This window comes from Tamandua tetradactyla, chromosome 21, assembly GCF_023851605.1.
Source record: "Tamandua tetradactyla isolate mTamTet1 chromosome 21, mTamTet1.pri, whole genome shotgun sequence".
NCBI classification, from domain to species: domain Eukaryota; kingdom Metazoa; phylum Chordata; class Mammalia; order Pilosa; family Myrmecophagidae; genus Tamandua; species Tamandua tetradactyla.
In genome coordinates, this window is record NC_135347.1 from 50,657,178 (window position 1) to 50,679,631 (window position 22,454).

The following is a 22,454-nucleotide window of genomic DNA, read 5'->3' on the forward strand; positions in this document are numbered from 1 at the left end:
GACCATGTAGTGCCATTTATCAGAACTTCATTCCTTTTAAGGCCAGAATATTATATTCTATATCACATTTTGTTTATCCATTCATCTGCTGATGGACATTTGGATTGCTTCTAAGTATTTGGCTGTTGTAAATAACATTGCATGAACATTGTAGTGCTGCAAATATCTCTCCAAGTCCCTGCGTTCAGTTCTTTTGAGCATCTACCTCGAAGTGGGATTTCCAGGTCATTTGTTAATTCCATTTTAATTTTTTGAGGAACTGCCAAATTGTTTTCCACAGCAGCTGCACAATTTAACATCACCACCAACAATGCACAAGTGTTCCTATCCTTCTTGTCATGAATTCTTTAAATAGTCACTCAACAGATTTATCTTAAATTCTTTAAGAGTGTAGGCAGTTGCCATTATCATTGGTACATTTTTTCCTAATAGTATCTAGTCTTAAACCATCCTCCAAGGGTTGTAGAAAGTTCTTCCATAGCATTGTATATACATTTCAACATTAACCATGGACACTTTATTTGAATACCTAAATTGTTTACAGAAATTCTAACATTTCATCCCATTTATGTCATATCAGGGTGATGGAAAATATTTCTTATACTTCTCAACAATGACCAGAAATTTTTATCCTTACTTTGGCTATACTCTTCCTTTAGATTCAAAAATGTTAATGAACCTACAAATAAATTGCGTAAGATGTTCTGTAATTCAGGTATTGCATTAATTCAGATGCACCCAGCTCTCCAACAAGGCTAAACCAGTAAGGATCTTTGCTTCTAGAATGTTAGTGCCCAGTGTATTCATATATTGCACTAACCTCCAGCACCTTCAAGAAGCCAGGTTAATCATTGTACTGGTGCTCAGAGTTGCTGCCACATTCATGGTTCCTTCTAGGTGACACTGTCATTCTGGACAGAGCTGACTAGGCAGAGTGGCTGCTTTATCTAAAAGTTGCTACTCCCCAACCTAGCCAGCCACCCTCAAGGCCACCCAGGATTAACGCGCCCAGCAGCAACAGTAGTGATTAACTGAACAAATCAGATCAGCTGCAGGCCAGAGGGAGTAATAAATTAGTAGTGAGGGCAGAGAAGGCAGTGAAGTAGAAGCCAGGGGAAGCAGAGGCCAGGTGTTTTAATTCCTAGGCTGCTCAAAGCAGACGCCATTAAACGGGTTGGCTCAAACAATGAGAATTGATTCACCTACCTTAGAGTAGGAGCAAATGTCCAAACTAAGGCATCACAAAGGCAATGCTTCCTGAAGGCCGGCTGCCCGTGGCTTGTGCCTCTGCCACTATGCACATGGTGGCATCTGCTGGTCTCTCTTTTTTGGGTTTTGCTGATATCAGTTCTTGCCTCTGTGGCTTTTTCTCTCTGTATTCATTTTGTTTATAGAGGACTCCAGTAATAGGACGATACCCTTCCTAAATGAGGTTGGACACGCCTTAACTGAAGCAGCCTCATCAAAAGGTTCTACTTACAATGGAGTTTACATTCATGGGAATGGATTGAATTGAAGAACATGTTTTTCTGGAGTACATACAGCTCCAAACCACCACACAAGTCAGTGATGGCAAAAGCAAAAGAAACAAAAACAGGGGAAGCTGATTGCCTATTATGGTGGAGCAGCTGCCAAACAGAGAGAAATGAATGCCCATTGCTGAGAAAGTGATAAAATAACAGGCATAAATAGGCTGTACTCTGAAAAATTATCATAATTTCTCTTCTTCCATAAGTCCATGTTAGGACATTGTTTCTGTTTTCTGTACTTTGAACTTATCCTCTAGTGTCTTTCTGTTCATTGCAACTTAAGAAAACCTATCACTATTAACTAAGCTTGCAATTATATAAACATATCAGTGAATTTATGGTAAATTGCTATACTGATGAAATCATTTTGGTGTAAGAAGTTCTTAGCTATGATTGGGCATTTATGTGGCATTTCATTTCTTCTGTTGTGGGACTTGCAGCTAAATTGCCTGAATATAATTGTGTCTTGCAATTGACTACCTGCACTTAGCTGCTACTTAAAATGTCTTTTTTACATTTAAATCAGATGTCTTGAAGCCTCTGGTTCTTAATTCTGTAGAAAAGTTAATATTTTCAACCAGTTCATTCCTACACGTAAGGAATTGCATTTTCTCACGAGAAGGGAATGCTAACTTAATGAATTCTTTTTCCTTTTCCAAACCTCACTTATGATTTATCTGTCATATTGGAGTGGTTTTTCTGGGCATGCCTAATACGGCAGGTTCAAGTTAAAGCAAGAATAACCAGCATTCACTTGCACAGAACCTGTTTACGCTGCTTACAAAATTTGAATTACTTATTGTTAACAACTCTTGTTAACAACCAAGTCCATCATGTTTTTTGTACCTCGACAGAAAGAACATTTTAGAAACCTCACTTATGTTCTCAGAGCAAAGCGACTGATCACTAGAAAATTGCAGTGCTGAAACTCAAGGCCATGAAGCGGCATAGGTGCATGGAAATATTTTTATTGTCTGCTTTCTTGAACAATGCTACATCTTGATTTGAATATTATTTACAATATAAAATACCATTATAGAAGATAATTTATGAACAATTTGAGGCATCTTGCATGCTCCTTATAGACATTTCTTTATAAACCTCATAACACAAAATGCAACTTTTAACATTCATTTGTGCTTCATGATCTTTAGATTTAAAAAGGAATCTAAAAAGCTTGGACAAATTAAAGGCTCATTACTTACAGAAATGGTTTCTGCTGGGTGAATACAAATCTGAAGGCATTATGGTCATGTTTCTCAGAACGTGATACTTAAACCACCTACCTCAGGAGCACTTAGGATACCCAGCTTAAGAAAAAATAAGTTTTCTAGGCTTTGCCCCAAACCTACTGAATCAGAATCTTAGAAAGGGGGTATGGCCCAAAGAATATGATTTTTAGCCAGATCACTGTGGTAGTTAGGTTCAGGTGTCAGCTTGGCCAGGTGAAGGTGCCTAGTTTTGTTGCTATGGACATGAGCCAATGGCATGTGAAGCTCATCTGTTGCCAATTACATCTGCAGTTGGCTAGGAGGTGTGCCTGCTGCAATGAATGTTTGATTTAATTGGCTGGTGCTTAAATGAGAGAGTTCAACGTAGCACAGCCTAAGTAGTTCAGCATACCTCATCTCAGCACTTGCAGCTCAGCCCAGGCCTTTGGAGCTGCAGAAAGGAATCACCCCGGGGAAGGTTGTTGGAACCAAGAGGCCTGGAGAGAAGGCCAGCAGAGATCACCCTGTGCCTTCCTGTGTATGAAAGAATCTCAGTTGAAAGTTAGCTGCCTTTCCTCTATAGAACTTTATGTTTTTAACTCAACAAATCTCCTTTTATTAAAAACCAATCCATCTCTGGCACGTTGCATTCTGGCAGCTTTGGCTGACTAAAATAATCACAATGTAGGGAGAAAGGAAATGGGGAAAGAAATGGGAAGAGAAATGAACATTGACTCATATTCCTGGGTCCCAACCTCAGAGATTGAAATTGAGGAGAGCTAGGGTGGAGTTTAGAAATCCACACTTAAAAGAATTCCTTTGATGATTCTGACAGAGGACCATCTACATCCAACGAGTTAGCTTCAGAGAAGTGAGATTAGAAAAATGGTGGTTTTACGGATTGATTTGTGTTCCCCCAAAAGAAATGTTCAAGTCCTGACTCTCAGACCCATGACTCTCAGACCCATGGTTCTTATTTGGAAATAAGATCTTTGAAAATATTATTAAAGATGAGACCAAACTGGGTTAGGGTGGCTCCTAATCCAATACTATGTGGTTATAAAGAGAGGAAATTTAGAGGCAGTAGGAGTCAGAGAAAAACAGCCATGTGACAGATGCAGAGACTGAGTTACGCCACAAGCAAGGCCACTGTCAGAACCTACAGACTTCAGAGCAAGCCCTGCTGACACCTTGAGAACTATGATATAATTAGTCTGTGATACTTCGTTATATCAGCCCTGGAAAACTAAGACAGGTAACTTGAAGCTGGAAAGATGGTTAAAATGGCACATAAATTGCTAATGTAGGAATATTAGATTGTTCTGAATGTTAAAAAAAAAGAGAGATATTCAAAGGCAAGAAAGGGAAGACTGAACAAAGGACAAAACTAAAGAGAGAGAAAAGCAAAGGAGACTTCTTCCTGAGACCAGTATCTGTGGAAGAGACAGCCCTGCCATGGTTCTCTCAGTCCTGCAGTGTACGCTCTTCACCTGATCTCAGGGAAACAGGGCAGATGACAAACTACTTTCAGGGACTTAGTCCCCAAAGCAGATTAAGTAGTAAACTCTAACTTGTGTATTAGTAGAGTTCGTGGTTTCTAAATGGCACAATATAAAGCATTTATTAAGAACAGGCAAAGACAATTAGAGGTCTTTGGGATGAAAATCAATTCATCCAATTGATACTACAAAAATGTATTTTTTTAAGATGACATTCAAAACCTATCAATTCAGTCATTGTAACAGCACTGTAATTGGGGGTCACCATATACTTTGTTATTCAAAATGTGACACTTTTGAGTGAGACAAAGCTATTAATGAATATACCAAAAAAAAAAAAAAAGCACAAAAACCAAAAACCCACAAAAATAGGTGTAAAGCAGAATTGTCAAAAAAAATCCAGGATGGATATCTCCCTAATGACAATACTTCTCTGGATGTTAACAAATATAACAATAACATACACTAACTCAAGGTTTTAAACAGGAACAAATTTAATTATAAAGTTAGAAATCACAGAAGGTGTTAATTCAAGTTCTTCCCTTGGTATAGAACATCTAATAGGGCTTTTATAATTATGCAATCTGGCAGTACTTAATATTGATCTTGAAATTTAGTAAAGGTCAACATACACTTGCAGATTCGAGATAGCCTTTACTCAGGAATCATGTTTTACCAGCACCATTACCACCGCTACTACCATCTTGATGGGCTCTTGCTTGGACAAATTGTCAGAAGAAATTATTTTTCTTAACATATAGTGCACTTCTGTATAGATCTAGAATCCCCAGTGAAATGGTGTCTTGATTAGGAAAAGAAGCATCTCTTCATTGTGTTCCTACCTTGAAAGGTTTCTTTTTTCTTACCATTTTTTTCACTAGAGAAGTTGCAGGTTCACAGAAAATGGAGAGAATTTCCATACATCTCCCACTCCCCACACAGTTTCCCCCATAACTAACACTTAGCATTAGTGTGGCACTTTTGTTACAACTGATGAAATAATGTTATTACAATTGTTACTATAACTATAGTCCATAGTTTATAGTAAGGCTCACTGTTATACAATCCTGTATTCCAAAAAAGTTTTACTCTAAACATATATATAAACATATATAATATGTGTGTGTGTATATATATATATGCAAATACAATCTAAAATTTGCCTCTAAACTATATGCAAATACATAATTCAACAATGTTAACTGCATTCACAATGTTGTGCTACCATCACCATTGCCCATTACGAAAACCTTTCTGTCACCTTAAAAAAAGATTTTGTACCAATTAAGCATTAACTCCTTATTCCCGCCCCAGGCCCTTGTAACCTGTATTCTAGTTTTTGACTCTCGGAATTGGCTTATTCTAATTATTTCATATCAGCGAGACCATAAATATTTGTTCTTTTCTGTGTTGACTTATTTCACTCACCATGATGACCCGAAAGAGTTTTTTCTTATACACTTCAACAAATACTTATTGAGCATATACAGTATGCCATGTTCTGTGTTCAGTAACACATGAAGTAGAGGAGATATGTTTGTTAATTCAAGGAAAAATATCGTTCAGTCATTTGTAATGACTAGGACTAGTGTTTCATAAACCTCATTGAACATCAGAGATCACTTGGAGAGCTTTAAAAAAACAGTATGCTTTGTCACAGGAAAACCTGTATATGACTGCCTATAGCAGAATTATTCATAATAACCCCAAAGTAGAAACAACCCAATGTTCATCAATTGATGAATAAATAAAATGTGGCAAATATATGCAATGGAATATATACTTTTTAGCATTAAAAGGGAATTAAGTACTGATACATGCTACAGCATGGATGAACCATGAAAACTTTAAGTGAAAGACTCCAGATACAAAAGGCCACATACTATATGATTCCATTTATATATGTTAAAAATAGGCAAATCTGTAAAGAAAGAGAGTAGAGTAGTTTTTGCCCAGAACTGAGGGCTGAGGGAAGGAACGGAGAATAACTGCTGATGGGTGCAGGGTTTCGTTTTTGGGATGAGGAAAATATTCTAAAATTGATTATGGTGATAGTTATACAGCTCTGGAACAAACTAAAACCCACTGAACTATACACTTTCAGTGTGTGAACTGTATCTCTTTAACAAAGCTATCAAAAATATTATTTTCTAGGGTCTCAATCCCAAAGGCTGTGATTCAAATGGTTTGATATTGCCCGGGAATCATATGATTCTAAATACTCAGCCCTGAGAACCAATGAGATAAATTGAATAATCTGAATGCTTAGGTTTTTATATTTCTTTCTTTCCCTTGAAAAAATTTTTATATTATAAAATTAAAAAATTTATATTTTCCTTTAAAAAATTAAAAATTATTGGATGGATAAATCGACCTTTATATTTTCTTATAATACCTATTATATTATTATAAGAATATTAAAACACCAGTGTAGATGATCAGCACCAATAAGAGAGGAATGATTAGGGGGGCCAAAGTTGAAATTAATTTAGAAGTGTTTTGGCCTTTTTTTCTTTTTAAGGTTGGATTTATTGAAGTGAATAATGTTTTTTCAGGAGGTATTTGAGAATTGGTGGTTGCTGCTGCAGAATCACAAGCTCTTAATTTGGAACCTTGTGTCTAGAAAGACACATATCACTTAAAGGACCATGTCACCCTTCAAAGTTAGTTTCCTTGCATTGTCGGCCAGCAGTCAGCCCTGCCTTCCTCAGCCTCAGGCTGACGTCTTGAAGATACTGAACCTCCAGGCTCAGGCCCGGCTAGTGTGAGGGGTCTGGGAGCCCTAGCCCTATTCGCAGCCCCAACCTCACATAGGTGGGTCACAGCTAACAGCACTCTAGCCCCTGAGGCTGAGCTGGCATCCCCAGTATGCATCTCATCAGGCTGCAGCTTTCTTCCCAAGGACCACGACTGGTCTTGATTACTGGGCTTCTGCCTGAGATTTCCCTTAACTCCCCAGTAACCCAATCAGGCTGGAAATGAACCTCACTTAAAAACAGTCCTGTTGTCTCTCAACTTGAAGTGGGCCTGCAGCACCCCCCACTTTTTGCCCCCCAAAGCTGACTGCCTTGCTGGTGTCCTGCTTCATGTTGGAGAATGTACCCTCTGAAGTTCCACACTGCCACTGCAGATGCCACAGCTGCCATTGCCTGCACACAATGCTCCTGGAACCCACAGCGGCCTGGCTGTCCACGTGGACACCACCAGTGACTGCTGATCCCTGAAGCTCCCTCAACAGAGGCATGCCATCCCTGGATTTTCCTCCTTTCCTCGCTGGCCTGCTGATCAGGCTTTAGTACTATTACTGAAATCTTATTAGAAAGAACACAAACATTTACAATCATACAGACTATTGAAACAATTTTTTTTCTTCTTTTTAAAACTTAAAGAGTAATTCCAGTTAACTCTATTTTGAATCACTTTGGTCAATTCTACTATACTCTATCAGTTCTGGAGGGGTGGTGGAATCAATGAAACTACATCATACCCCAAACTCCAAAAATGTTGGGCCTTAGAGGATTAAAGTATGTGTGAATTTAAAGTGTAGTAACCAACCACTCTGTCAACTTGGGCAGACTGGAGTGACTTCCCTGTGTCTAGTGGACACCATTTGGGCCACTGTAGGTAATGACCTAGAAGAAGGAATTAGAAATATGCCTATCCAAGTGGGTAAGACATTTAATTGAACAAAAACAATACGTGGGTAGGAAACAGAATGGTGGTGTAAAAATCACATTTTAAAACAAAAGAACACATGGACATGAGAAGACACATGTAAGTGCTGTCAAAGCCCTGGGGACACAGTTGAGCGTGCCCCTCTGCATGGGGCAAAGGCTATTAGGAATCACCAAAGCTATAAGGTCCAATGCTGGGGAAATAGCATGCTTACTCTGTGTTAGGGACTGTGAATCACGTCTCCCACAAAAGACAGGCTCAATTCCTAACCTCTGGTCCTGTGGTGTGAACACATTTGTAAATATGACCTTTGAAAATCCTAAAGCGTGGACTCATTTGAGAATGGGATCTTTGAAGAGTCTATTTAGATGAAGCTAAACTGAAGCAGGGTGGGCTTTAATCCATATGAATGGAGTCCTTATAAGCAGAGGAAAGTCAGACACAGATGACTGAGCAGAAGTAGAAGCCAGGAGGCAGTAGAAGCCAGAGAATAAGGCAGATCACCGGGTCACGAAGGCAGAGAACCCTAAGAATTGCTAGCACCAGAGTACAACTTCCAGGAGGATTCATGACCTGTTGAGACCTTGATTTTGGACTTCTAGCCTCCCAAACTGTGAGTCAGTAAGTTCCTGTCATTTAGGCCAGCTCACTGAGTGATGTTTGTCATAGCAGCCCTGGCAAACTAAGGCCCTGTGTTAGTTAACAGAAAGTCCAAAAGTAACAAATTCCGTTCCATGTAGTGGTCTGGTATGAGCAGCAACCTTGGTTACATAATTAACCCTAAAAAATGACAAATGCCTGATATGTGAAAACCTTAAATATTCAACAGGCCATACCATTATTTATAGTAGGTATTAATTAGATATTTATTACTTGAATAAATGACAAAATCATCCAACAGTCTTTAAACTCCTTAAAACTGACAATATTTAACTTTTCAAATTTCATATGACCTATTCCTTCTGTGCTATAGTTTCTGAAAGCTTGATGATTCTATTTCTTACCAAAAATTCTTACATTCACGGTGAATTGATGGCTTTACAAAATTAATTTAGTTGAATACAAAAGGTAGATTCCTGCCAGATATTTCATGTAGTTGCTAATTATCGGAACTGAAGCAAATAAAAATGAGGTAATATATCACTCTCTAAAAGTTCATAAATTATATAATACCACTTTGAACTTTATTTAGGTTTTAATTTTAGGTGACGCTTACTGCCATGAAATTTTCTAATTACATAGCAGAAGTCTTAATATACAAAAAAATTGATACTTTTAAAAGTCAGGGAGACAGGACCCTGCAAATGGTTTTCTACACAAGACCCACCCACTTCCCACAGGGACACACCACGGTCATGATTTTGTGGTGCTCACATGTCAGACAGAGATGGGTTGTTCCTGGAGAGTTATTTGAACAGGCGGTATGTTTAATTCTGCAGTTTTTGTTACAAAACATGGTTTTCGTTTTAATCAGGAAGAGACATCATCAATATCTTCCATTTCCAACTTGTCTGCCCACTTTTGCAGGTCTTTTCCATCCTTTATCATCCATAACTTTGCAAAACACTTCAGCCTTTTCCTAGAGAGAAAATAAAATATGAATTTTATAAATGAAATTGATGGGGGACAATACATCTCCTCAACAGCTACGGAAACGCCTGTGAGCGGTGTTTTCGGAGCTGCTGCCGCAGGCCAGGGTCTGAGGTTGTTGGTCCCGCCCCTGCCTCAGCCTCCTCTTCTAACACCCATCACCAGGAAAGGAGAGACGGCTTCTGCCCCCGCTAACTTAGCCAAAGGCTGCTGTGGGTGCCTATTTGCAGGTGAAGATAAAAAGCACCCTGCTGAGAGCTCACTAGATGAAAAAGATTGATTTAATAAAGTTGGTTGGTGGAAGTAAAATGCTAACTTGACACAGACCTACTTTTTTTTCTGCAGAAGAGCCACTCAGTTGAGTGTTCAGCATCAGAGTTGGAGACTTGAGTTCTAAGTACTGCTCCCCCACCAACAGGCTGCGTGACGCCGGGTGGGGTCTTGCCCTCCTTGGGCCTCATTTTCCCCACTTTAACATGGAGGTAACAACAGCACCCACCCCACAAAGTCGTTATAAGGATTAAGTGTGCTAACGTATGTAGGGGGCATACAATACTGTACAAAGGGGGTATTCAACAAACAGCAGCCACTGTAACAAACCCACATGAAGGCATGAGATTTGATTTTGTTACTTTGATCTAGCCAATTGATTTCAGGTGTAAAAGTGAATTTTAGTGAAAAGGTAAAATAAGTGAATAAAATGCCTTGATAAATTACAACATTCCATTCCAATGCAGCTTCTTAGGACAGCTCTCTCATCTTATCAAGATACCTATAAATTTCATGTCACATACTAGTTGGAAGAGTTGAAATATTTGTAAGTAATCTGTTTATTACTCTTGTTTATAGACTATATAATAACAAGAAGGATAAATTGTCATATTTTATTGCTGTCTGGAATATATATCCTTTGTAATAAAGTTTTATTCTAGTTTCTTCAGGGTAGAAGAAAAACAACAACAACAAAAGAGGATTTAACTTGTCTCTGGACTTTGCAAAGGACTAAGGGGTACATTCATTTTGAAACATTCATAAATAATTACTTTTCTCTCTGGAATACTACTATTAGTCTAGCTTGTAGCAATTAGGAATAGGTTGTCACCTTATTTGTGATAACTATGCCACTTGCTTCTGATTGATGCTCCTGAAACGATCCAGAAGGGAATGCCAATAAAGAAAGCTAAGCTACATGCCATTTGTAATACTCCAGCACTTCGGACTTGGTCAATCAACACATACAACTGCAAGGTAAAGTGTGCCGGCAGAATCACAAGAGGAAGGAAATAGAGAAAAAGAAGCTGGTTGTACAGCTGTGCTTCAGCATACAAGTTAGCAGCTGTTTCTTTAATTAATATTAGATATTAACTAATATTAGGTATTAATATTTCAAAATTTAAATTTGGTAATGATTTCCAAAACTAAATAATAGTCCTATAGTATAACCCAGGGACTACTGGTATCCAGCCAAGATTTTCTTGATCAACATCTATTCATTCCTTGTCACGTGGTTACCAACCAGGCCAGCAGAGTCCTATTCTCCCCAGCAGATCAGACTAGCAGGGTGGGTGTGGGTGGGTGTTATGAGGTAGTGGGATGGGAAGCTTTTGTATTTATATAATTTTATATTTGGAAAACCAAAGGCTATTAGCTTCTGCCCTACCCCCTACGAGGGACATGACTCCCAGGGGTGTAAATCTCCCTGGCAACATCGGACATGACACCAGGAGAAGAGCCTGGCCCTGGTATTGTGGGCGTGAAAAGCCTTCTTGACCAAAAGGAGGAAGAGAAATGAAACAATATAAAGTCACAGTGGCTGAGAGATTTCTAATAGAGTTGAGAGACCTATTTGAAGGAAGTTATTCCTATGCAGTATATAGATATCCATTTTCAGTTTTTGGTATTTAGGAGTAGCTTAGAAGGAAATATCTGAAACTGTTGAACTGTAATCCAATAGCCTTGACTCTTGAAGATGACTGAATAACTTATAGGGCTTTTAAGGTGTGAACATGTGATTGTGAAAAACTTGTGACTGATACTCCCTTTAATATATGGACAGTAAGAAAAAAAGGACTAAATAAGTAAATTAATAAATATGTAATAGGAGGGTATAGGATGTTTCGGGTGTTCTTTTTTACTCTTATTTTTATTTTTTGGATAATAAAAATGTTCAAAAATCAACTGTGATGATGAATGTACAGCTATATGATGATACTGTGAGCCACTGATTGTACACTTCAGATGACTATATGGTATGTAAATATATAACTCAATAAAACTGCATTAAAAAGGCTATTAGCTATTAATATGATATTTACCTAGGAATATTTTTCTTCTGAAACACATCTCAGGTTATTAATAAGATTAGTTTATAGACTGACTATTCTGGCTGGATATCAAGAGTAAAACTTGGAAAGCATTCACATAAGCCTTCTAGGTGACAGACCCAGTTTAGAATGAAAAATCTGTAGATTTTGTAAACAACCTACAAAATAACTGACATGTGGGTACTGACTATGATTACAGTTATGTAATACGATTATTTTCATTCATGTCCTCACAGTAGTCACTGCAAATCTGAATGCAATATATGACTAAAAGAAATACATTGTAGGTTCTAAATATTGAGGTTTCTTTCAATAGCTTTTTGAATAATTTAATGGTTTAGGCAATTATTTGTTTGCATACAATAAGGAGTTAGTTTCAATTCTTTAGAAAAATGACTACAAACCAACTTAGTAACTTAGGAGCTAAAGATCTGATTGTAGAAGATGGACTAAATTCATATGAGCTTTATCATGAGCTGTTTTTGTTTTATCAAATTAAAATTTTCAGAATACTTGAAAAGATCATCTAAAAGTAGATCTGATGAAAATAAAAAAGGAGATCTGATGTTCATTTATAGGGCAATCCTTTTCCTTGGAAGACTGGAAGATTTCACCATAAACCAAAAAAATGTAGTACTATTATTCTCACCTTTTCATATTTACTAATCTTTCAAGCTCTTTTGATTTATGAGCTGCTTTCTTTAAAATTTCTTCAGGAACATCTGCTAGTTTAGCCACATTTAGTCCATAACTTCTTGCTGCAATTCCTCTAGTTATTTGATAAAGAAAAGTGACAAAGTCAGGGATTTGATCATCTTTGCCTACAAAAGTAAAGGAAAAAAAACAGGTTAAGAAAATCAGGCATGAAAGCTGAGAGAAATTAGAGGATTAACGATGACAAATTCTCATAAATTTATTAAAATGTACAATCCGAAAAATAAATCTATTGTTCCTGATCACCTGTTAGTGTCTTTTATGAAGTTTACACATCTAGAAAAAGGGTAAAAATTTCCTTGACAAAGCTTTTGCTTTTAGGATCTGTCTTTCAGCTCACTTAAAATGGTTTTTAACAATGATTAACAGTAAGTCACAGAAGCATTTAGCTATATGCAGCTTGCTGCAAAATATGAACGCAACTTTTATATCAGAAAGAGAAAGATTCTGATACACAATGAAATGTCTCCTTTAAAAACTGATAAATATTATATGTTGCACGATTTAAACAGGACTAAGAAGTTCTGGTTTATTAGACCTTCCTGCTAACTGAGCGTTATGTGTATTGAAGTCCTCAGCTGTACGCCCTGTCTGGGAGTCACCTCGGCTGAAAAGCGCTGTCTCACCCATGAGTATGCCCTAAGGGTGCTATAAGGGATGGAAGGCAGACTCCACACTGGCTGCCGAAGACCCCATCTCCTAGCGTTCGTGCCCTTGTGCAGTCCCCTCCCCTTGAGCGGCCCAGTGACTTTCTTCTAAGGAACAGAACAGGACGAAAGAGCTGGGCTGTCATTTCCGAGATCAGGTTTCTAAAGCCTGGGGGCCTCTGTCCTGGGCATGCTCACTGTTTTCCCTGCTTGCCCCGCGGGAAGCCAGCTCCACATTGTGGCTGCCCTATGGGAAGAAGCTGACGTCTCCGTCCTGAGCCTGCCAACAGCTGCATACCTGAACCCGGAAGCGGACTGCCTGGTCTAGCCCTGAACTGGCTGCTGCGCTGGCGAACACCCTGGCTGCAGCCTTGTGGAAGACACAGAGCTAGACGTGTCCAGCTCAGCTGCCCCAGGATTCCTGGTTCACAGAAACCATGAGACAACAAGTTTGTTGTTTTAAGCTGCTGTATTTTGGGGTAATTTGTTGTGCTTCAATAGCTAGGGGGTAATTTGTTGTGCTTCAACAGATAACTTATAGAGGGTACGAAGCCTGGCCCTATCACCCAAGTCTGAGGCAGCTCTGAAGGACCATCCATCCCAGCCTCCGAGCTCTCTGCAGGGTTGCGTTGAAGCCTTGATCTGACTGCATCTCAGCGCATACCGCCTCCGCCCAATTCTGCCCTCAGGTGTGGATCCTGAAAGCACTTCCCAATAACCCTCTTGCAAGGCAAATCGCAGTGTCTCCTTCCTGAAGAAACCAGCCTGCCACACATACACATGAATCAAAAACCTTAAAGAATCAGGATGTAATGAAGTACGATAATACTAAGACAATGCTGCATAAAGTTTGATCTTTGATAAATATAAAGCACCTCAGGATCTTGGAGCCTTTATTATGAAATTCAATATAAATGCACACTGTGTTGTATAAATGCATACAGTGATTTCAGAGAGCCTGGTATAAATTTATCAAGAATTTTTTCTCATATATTATTTCATTTGACAAATGTGGATGCTTTTTATGCTTTTATAAGCTAAGAAAACCTGAAAAGCCAAAAAAGTCTGCAAAACAGAGGAAAGGAATAATGTAGTTTTCCCTAACCTCATTCCCTAAGAATTCAGCAACAGACAAATGACACCTTCCTAATGGCATGTGCTAGAAACGGAGGTGAGAAGAATGATGACCCTGTCAGCAGCACATGGATGAAAGCCCACCATTACCATGCACTTCCACCTCTGCCTTCAAATAAAACTCACGGAACACGAAGAGCAGGTGAAGGAGTGGGTGGGCACAGACTAGGGAAGAACCATATAGAGACTAGTGCCTACTAACCTGGATAATTTTTTATCATTCACTGTTGCTCACAAGACCAAAAATGAAGCAAGCAGCAGTAAGCAATCAAAAAGGCAAAGTCTTTATAAACATATATATATACTTTAATGTGGGCAGGCAGCAGGAATCACACCTGGGTCTGAGCCACTGTCGCACCACCCAAAAGGCAAAGTCTTTTAATCTTTAGGACATAAAAATAGGCTTCATCATGTCAGCTGGGTTAGTCCTAACTGACCTCCCAACCCCCAGCCTCTTTTCTATCATCCAGTCTCCATGCTAGTCTTTCTAAAAACAGATTCACCTTCTCCACCCACCCAGCCGGCCATCAGTCTATCCATCCACCAGCATACCAACCACCCAGCCAGCATTTTCTGAGCCTACTTACATGCGATAAAAATGTAACTCTCCTGCTTATAACTGTTTGACTAGAGGCTTTTCTTCTTTTTGAAAGATATTTATATTATTGCTAAATTACATAAAGTATTAGATGGCTTTGAACAAGTTATTAATATACTTCAACAAATAGTTGCTGAATCTGTCAGTATATACTGGTATCCACATTAGTACCAATTATGGTAGTTCTCATCCCATCAAGGTAAGGAATGTTACTTCTCTTCCCTAATCACCTGGGAGTGCTCATTCAGCTAGTTTCTGTCTCAAGACTGTGCTTTGTACCTCTCTGTAGAAGGTGCATGTGTGTGTGCCTGCGTACATGTGCGTGTGTGCGTCTGCATGCATGTGCATGTGTGTGCCTGCGTACATGTGCATGTGCCTGTGTACATGTGCGTGTGTGCCTGCGTACATGTGTGTGTGCCTGCATACATATGCATGTGTGCCTGCGTACATGTGCATGTGTGTGCATGCATACGTGTGTGTGCCTGCGTACATGTGGTGTGCACACGCGCACACGTGGGTGTGTGCCTGCGTACATGTGCATGTGTGTGCATCTGCATACATGTGTGTGCCTGCATACATGTGCATGTGTGTCTGCGTACCTGTACTGCGTGTGCCTGCATACATGTGCACGTGTGTGTGCACGTACATGTGTGTGTGCCTGAGTACATGTGCGTGTGTGTGCCTGCATACACGTGCGTGTGCCTGTGTACACGTGGAAGTGTGTGTGTGCACGCGTACACATGCACATGTACGCAGGCACACACATGCATGTGTGTGTGTGCCTGCACGCACTGATATTAGGGAATGGGGGAGAGCCAGATGGTGGAGAAGATCAATAAAACACAGGCTTCTCCACAGACTCATGACAAAAGTTTTTAATAAGGACTTCACTACTTATAAGCTACAACTATTTCTCAAAAGGGTATTATTGAAAAGTTTACCTGGCAATATTTAGAGTCGGTTAAAGTAATAATTATGCTTCTGTTTGGCATAGGGAAACTTAGCAAAATTTCTTTTAAAATCAGACTTCGCCAGGCAGTTATTAAAAAGATGTGTGGAGGGTGCACGGGTGGTTCAGTGGTTAGAATGCCTGTCTTTCCTGCGGGAGACCTGGCTTCCACTCCCCGACCATGCACCGCCACCCCCCGAAAAAAAGATGTGTGGTGACTAAGTAATTTTAAAAAGTCATTTTTAAGATAGATCCATAAAAAATATATGAGGTTTGGTGATTTGTCCAAGTCTTTTAAGCTGGGAATAGACTAAAGCACAGGTCTCTAGAATGCCCACCCACTGTTTTATCTACCACACCACGGGCGGGTCACTGACAAGCAGAGTGTCCTGGAAGTCATCCAAAAGGACTTTGGGGTGTTTTATTGATGATCTATGCAATGGCCACTAACTTAGAAGAGGAGTAAATTAGAGGTAGTAGATAAAGCACAGAAATAGCCAGAAATAATATTGTAAGTGAACAAACAATGAAGCAATGCTCAAAATTCTGAGCACTCAAAATCATTGAGTAAAAATGATTTTCAACCTAAAATTCTAGCCCTGGCTATATTATCAATCAAGTATAAAGGTACAGGAAAGATATTTTAATTGATACTAAGTCAAAAAAATCTATCTCCTTCAGTGGATATTATTAATAACCTATCCAAAAATCCATTTCACTCCTAAGAAAACCCTAATTATGTAAGGAATCAATTTCCTCACCAATTAACTCAGGATGGAGCCCTCATATCCAGCTCAAAAAGTAGATCTTGATTAATCTAGGTCAATCAAGGTCATCCTTCCAATACCTGTGACTAGGGATTAGTTTAAGAATGAGCATGTGATTCCATTCTGAAAATAAGAGGGGATACTGAGATGCTATAGGGCATCTGGGAAAGGTTGCTTTGCTCCTAAGAAAGAGTGCCCAGAAATGCCTGTCCCTTTTCCTTGGGAAATAATCATTTCTGGATGTGATGCTTGAAAGAGCTGAAGTCATCTTCCATTAGTCTGATGGTGAAGCCAGCAAGGCAGAAGGTGGAGAAATGCAAAGAGGACCTGAAGTCCACTCTTTCTCTGGTGTTCTTATAGAGTGAGATTATATACATCCTTATTATTTGAGCCAGTGTGAGTGTGAGTATTCTGCTACTTGCAATCAAATGCACAGAAGAGAGGGTAAGAGAATTCCTAATAGTATGAAAAAAGCAGGTCCCAGGACAACCGCCAGGTAGCAGGCCTAGGGAGCAGCTAGTTCAGATGAGTATGAGAACAAAGGACTCTGAAGAAATGACGTTTGGGGGGAAAAGTGAAACCCATAGGCCCAACCAGGTGGAAAAATGTCTAAGGAAGTATTTACAAAGTTACTGGAGGATACAGGAAGATTTAACTTTAGACAATGAAAAAGAAATGAAAAAAGAAATGTAATTATTATCTTCAAGAAAGTAGAAAATGTTGTAAAAGAAAGAAAATGAACTTGTCTCAATACCTGCCACATTAGTAAACAATATTTATAAGATAATAATAGTGAAAACAATCAATATGAATAAAACAGAAAAATGTGCAACCACCATATTGGAAGGACACAGCAAGGATGGGGTAGAGGCTGAAGACCCCCATCTAACACACAGAGAAGCCAATCAGTAATTTTCAAGTCCATCAATCGAGAGACTGAGAACAAGTGTGTTATTAGAAATGTGGGAGAAACAGATGAAAGAGTGAAAGTAGTTGCTTTGGGTTTGGGATGGGGGCAGGGTGTAGAGTGGAAGCAAGGAAGCAGGGGACTGATGCTTGATAGCATAGGTCTTTTAACATCATTTAATTTTTAAATATAGGTTCATGGATAAAAATTAAAATCAAAATAATAAAATGCCAAAAAAAAAAAACTTGAGAAAGATGTAATGCCCTGGGTTAGCAGTCAGCTCACATGGAATACTTAGTAGTGCTGACTCCTCTCATTCTGTGTTGGTGAACTCTATCTGTGTATCTCAATGGAATTTAGCTTATAAACTCTTTCTGTCACTTTGGATGCAGATTAATAGATATAAAAGTGATTCTATGAGAGAATTTATGATGTGTTTTCAAAGACTGCATGGTGCTGAAAGTCAGGAATTCCCAAACATTACATTTACTTTAGGTCCAGTGACTTGTTTTATTTGGTCCAGTTGCCTGATTTCTTTTTCATGTCCATACGAATTGCTTTTCTCAATATAATATTGAGACTCTGGAGTATCATGGATAGATTTTCCATTGTAGCAAATCAACTGTGCAAACCACCACTGGTCAATAGACTAGTAGCTTAAAAAAATTACTACTGAATAAGAAAAACTATGCTAAACCTACAATATAACTTATGGCACCTGACCTTATTTCTTTTGGCCAGTGGTGTTCTTTTTTTATGAGATGTTTCATTTCTGCGACACCAGCAATAACTGGAAAGACTAGGAAAAACAATGTGAGGCCACATAGCAGCTCTAGCAGAGTGGGAGAGAAGAGAACCCAGAAGCAGAAGATGTGGGGTCCAGGATCAGTTGGGCCCCTGCTTGGTGGCAGACATGGGCGAACCACTTTATGAGATTTGTGTTTCTTGCTAAATTTACATAAAACACACAAAGAGCCCAGTAGAAGTAGAATGACCCTTTGTAAATAATTAATATTAAATAATATTTTGGGAAATACTTGGGCATTCTATAATATGACTAATGATACTCTGCACTCAATTGCCAGAAAATATTTGCTGAGTTGAATCCTGCAAGACTGTAAGGCACTGAGGGGAAAACCTCGGTGGTGCTCCCTCCCCAGCCTCTTCTTGTAGAAAAAAGTTTGCCATTCCAGTGAGATCAGGAAATCAGAGAAGAACGCTGAGATAATAAGGATAAATGCGAACTCTACTTGGCCCTAAGCTTACAGAAAATGAATGTGGAAAAATGTTATTTATAATCAATCAACACTGACAGCTTTTTATTATTCATCAGTAGTTGAGTTCATGTTCTTATAAAGTTCAAATTATCAGAAATGAAAACTGACAACATTCTAGTTTACCTATTGCAGGAATATTTTATACCTGAATCCTGTTTACTTTCATCTTCATTGACCAAGAATCCCATGTGGTAATTCCCCACCTGTTGTGAGTAACTTTTTTCTAGTTCACAAACTGGTGGATAATGGGTAACAAACAGGGTCAAGGATTTCACCTAAAGCATTAAAACAGAATAAATATTACTTTATTTTTAAGTTTCAGTTTCATCAAACTTTTCCTCAATTTCCTATTTTGAAAAATCTTCAACTGTCACAAAAATTGCAATAGTACAAGGAATATCCATATACTCTTTATCTAAACAATCAATTATTAATATTTTGCGACATTCTCCCCCTATTCTCTCCTTTCCTCTCTCCACCACTTTCTTTCTTTATATACACATGGACACACATGCACTTTTTTTATTCCTGGACCATTTGAGAATTAGTTATGGACATCCTGATACTTCACCCCTACCTCTGGTCTGTGAAAGAAAGGCCTCCCTGGCAATCTTTCCACCCAGAACTGTATCTTATTTTCCTGGGCAAATTAAACCAAGAGCAGGGACTATCTACCTATAGTCCAGTCCTTCAGGAAAGAACAAAGAGATAGTGCCATTTTAATACTGTGAAATATCTTTCTCAGCAATATCTCTAAAGATCACAATGTCAGGCCTTTGAGCTCATCTCTTTGGTTCTATTTCAGCAATATCACTCTGGTGCATATGCTGTTTTACAGAGTGCATTTCTTAACATCTCAGAGTGAAAGCATTTTGCGTTAAACTTTCCATCTCTATCATTTCCTTAGCTTCGGCAAAAGAAAGGAGGACACATCAAAGAATCACAAACATTACTTAGGGCCAATCTATCTCAATTCATTGTACAGAATTCTAATGATCAATTATGGGAATAGGGTCAATTATAACAATTACAAATAATTATGCATATTGGATAACTTAGGTCAAGAACATAATTTGAGTAGTATGCACTACCTACATATGGAGAGGGAAAGCAGGATACTTACGTTTGTAATAAAATGCTCAAGTGTGGCATAAGCAATGGCGATTCCATCATGGGTGCTTGTCCCTCTTCCCAATTCATCCAAGATAACCAAGGACTGTGATGTTGCTTTTCTTATTATTTCTGCTGTGTCTGTCAGTTCTTCCATAAACGTACTCCGTCCTTTATAGATATTATCTGCAGCACCCATTCTACAAATTAAGATGAAGATACATTGATTTTTGTATGAACATCATTATTAGAAAGCCAAACATCATTTTATGAACAACAAATATGAAAAAACCCTGGGGAGCTATATATTTTAAGCCAATAACAACTGAAATATAGTAAACAAAAAAAACATATGCTATTACATTGAACCTTACAGGAACATTCCGGATAGACTCAGCATGCAGTACTAGACAGAACTCTTGAAAAGTAGGGAAATCCATCCCTTTTTCTGACTAATCCATTCCAAATCAAACCATGGGGAAAAACAATGATTCTCTAGGTTGCTATGCTTAAAATCCATCAGTACTACGATATTGTACAATTTAAAGTTTTTCTGTTGTTTTCTTAAGAAGATTCCATACTGGCATTACAAATTAAAGTGCCTTGTATAAAATAATTTATTTACATAAGCTAAAAATTTTCACTAAAACTAATGAAGACAACAATTAAAACAGGTTCCCAAAATGGACTTCCTGGAACACAAGTTCTTAGGTATGCACACACGCACAAGTCCAAAAACACTGAGTTTCTTTCCTTCAAGACTTCTTGAAACAATTAACATTCTATTACATAATAAACATTTCTTAGAGGGAGATATAATATGCATCATTTCCCTAAACTCATTTTACCATGGGTCTCTAAAACTTCCCCTGGAGCCCATTAAAGTTTTGTACTGCAGAATACATTTGGGAAAATGTCAATTTAGTACAAAATGAAACAAACAAAGAAAAAGGAATACTTAGGTAATACTCAGGGTCATGCAGTTAACAGAAAAACCCAGAATTCCTATTTTTGGCCTGCTAGCCAGCTTTGTGAATGCCAGCAATTATTTTCTCAAAAAACACCTTCATCAATTTAGTTTAGTCAAAATAATTCACAAAGTAGGAGAATACCCTTCAGACTTGACCTGCAGTAGCATAAGGAACCTTTTATTTTCTGAGAAACTCTGGGGGTATTGTGCTTTAGCCAGCTCTGTGGCCAGAGCCCACTGAAGGTCAGAGGAGGCCATGAAATCTTTTCCCCAAAGATGGGTGGAGCCTTATGGAAATGGTTATTTCTGTTTTTTTTTTAATTTTGAAATACTTTCATACTTACAGGAGAGTTATATCAATTTTGCTACTCCCCTTTCCCTCCCTCCCTCTGTCCTGCCTTCCTTCCTTTCCTCCCTCACCACACTTCATTACCAAAACCTTCCCATCTCCTGAAACAAAGACCCTATATTCATTATGCCTTAACTCCTCCTTCTGCTTGCCTCTACACCTGGAAAACTGTACTCTACTTTCTACCTCTATGAGCCCACATATTCTTTGATATTTTCATTTTAGTTACTATGAGGCTTAAATTTAACATTCTAAATCTACAACAATCTCAGTGGTTTTGATATCAATTTAACTTCAATAGTATACACCAACTCCATTCCTGTACCCCTCTGTTCCCCTACTTTATTATAGAGTTCTGTCACAAACTACATATTTATACATTATGAGTCCAGAACCACCAATTTATTATTACATTTTATGCATTTCTCTTTTGGATCCTATACTAAGTAAAAACTGGAGTTACAAACCAAAAATACAATAGTACTGACATTTATATTTACCAAAGATGTTACCCCTCAATGGAGATTTTTATTTTTTCATGTGGCTTTGATTTGTGGTCTACTGTCCTTTCCTTTTAACTTGCTGAACTCTAACATCTCTACTGGACTGCTCTGGGAATGTTTTAATCTCTCCCTCATTTTTAAAAGACAGTTTTGTTGGATATAGAATTCTTGGTTGTCAATTATTTTGCTTTCAGCACTTTAAATATGCCATCTCTCTGCCTTCGTGCTTCTATGGTTTCTGATGAGAAACTGATACTTCAATCTTAATAAGACTCCTTTGGATGTGACATGTTGCTTGTCTCTTGCAGTTTTTGAAATTATCCTTTTAGCTCTGGTATTCAACAGGGTAATTATAATATGCTGTGGCATGGGTCTATTTGAGTTTATCTTGTTTGGAGTTTGAGTGTTTTGAATGTGTATATTCATATCTTTCATTAAACTTGGGAATTTTCAGACATTATTTCTTTGAATATTCTCTTTAACTCTTTCTCTCTTTTCCTTCTATGACTCCCAAAATGTACTGATATTGCCCCCCACATTCCTCATGCTTTCTTCACTTTTCTCCTTCTTTCTCTTTCTGCTCCCCAGATTGAATGACTCCAATGACCTTATCTTCAAGTTCAGTGATTCTTTCTTCTGCCATCTCCAATATGCTGCTGAAGTCCTTCTAGGGAATTTTAAATTTCTGGCACTGTGGTTTT

General features: G+C 38.4%; 1 protein-coding gene across 2 annotated transcripts in view; it reads right to left on the bottom strand.

Moving 5' to 3' along the window:
* Positions 1-9,072: 9,072 nt before the first annotated feature.
* MSH3 (mutS homolog 3) overlaps positions 9,073-22,454 on the bottom strand; it is a 241,458-nt gene continuing 228,076 nt past the window's right edge. The window contains exons 21-24 of one of the 2 annotated variants that reach the window (XM_077139293.1): positions 19,945-20,131; positions 18,967-19,096; positions 12,478-12,649; positions 9,073-9,493 (exon numbers count right to left, since the gene is read on the bottom strand). In XM_077139293.1, the coding sequence (XP_076995408.1) occupies positions 9,385-9,493; positions 12,478-12,649; positions 18,967-19,096; positions 19,945-20,131 (598 nt within the window). In that variant the 3' untranslated portion in view covers positions 9,073-9,384. Of the gene's footprint in view, positions 9,494-12,477; positions 12,650-18,966; positions 19,097-19,944; positions 20,132-22,454 lie in introns of those variants that run through there. The other variant, XM_077139294.1, reaches the window with a different exon arrangement.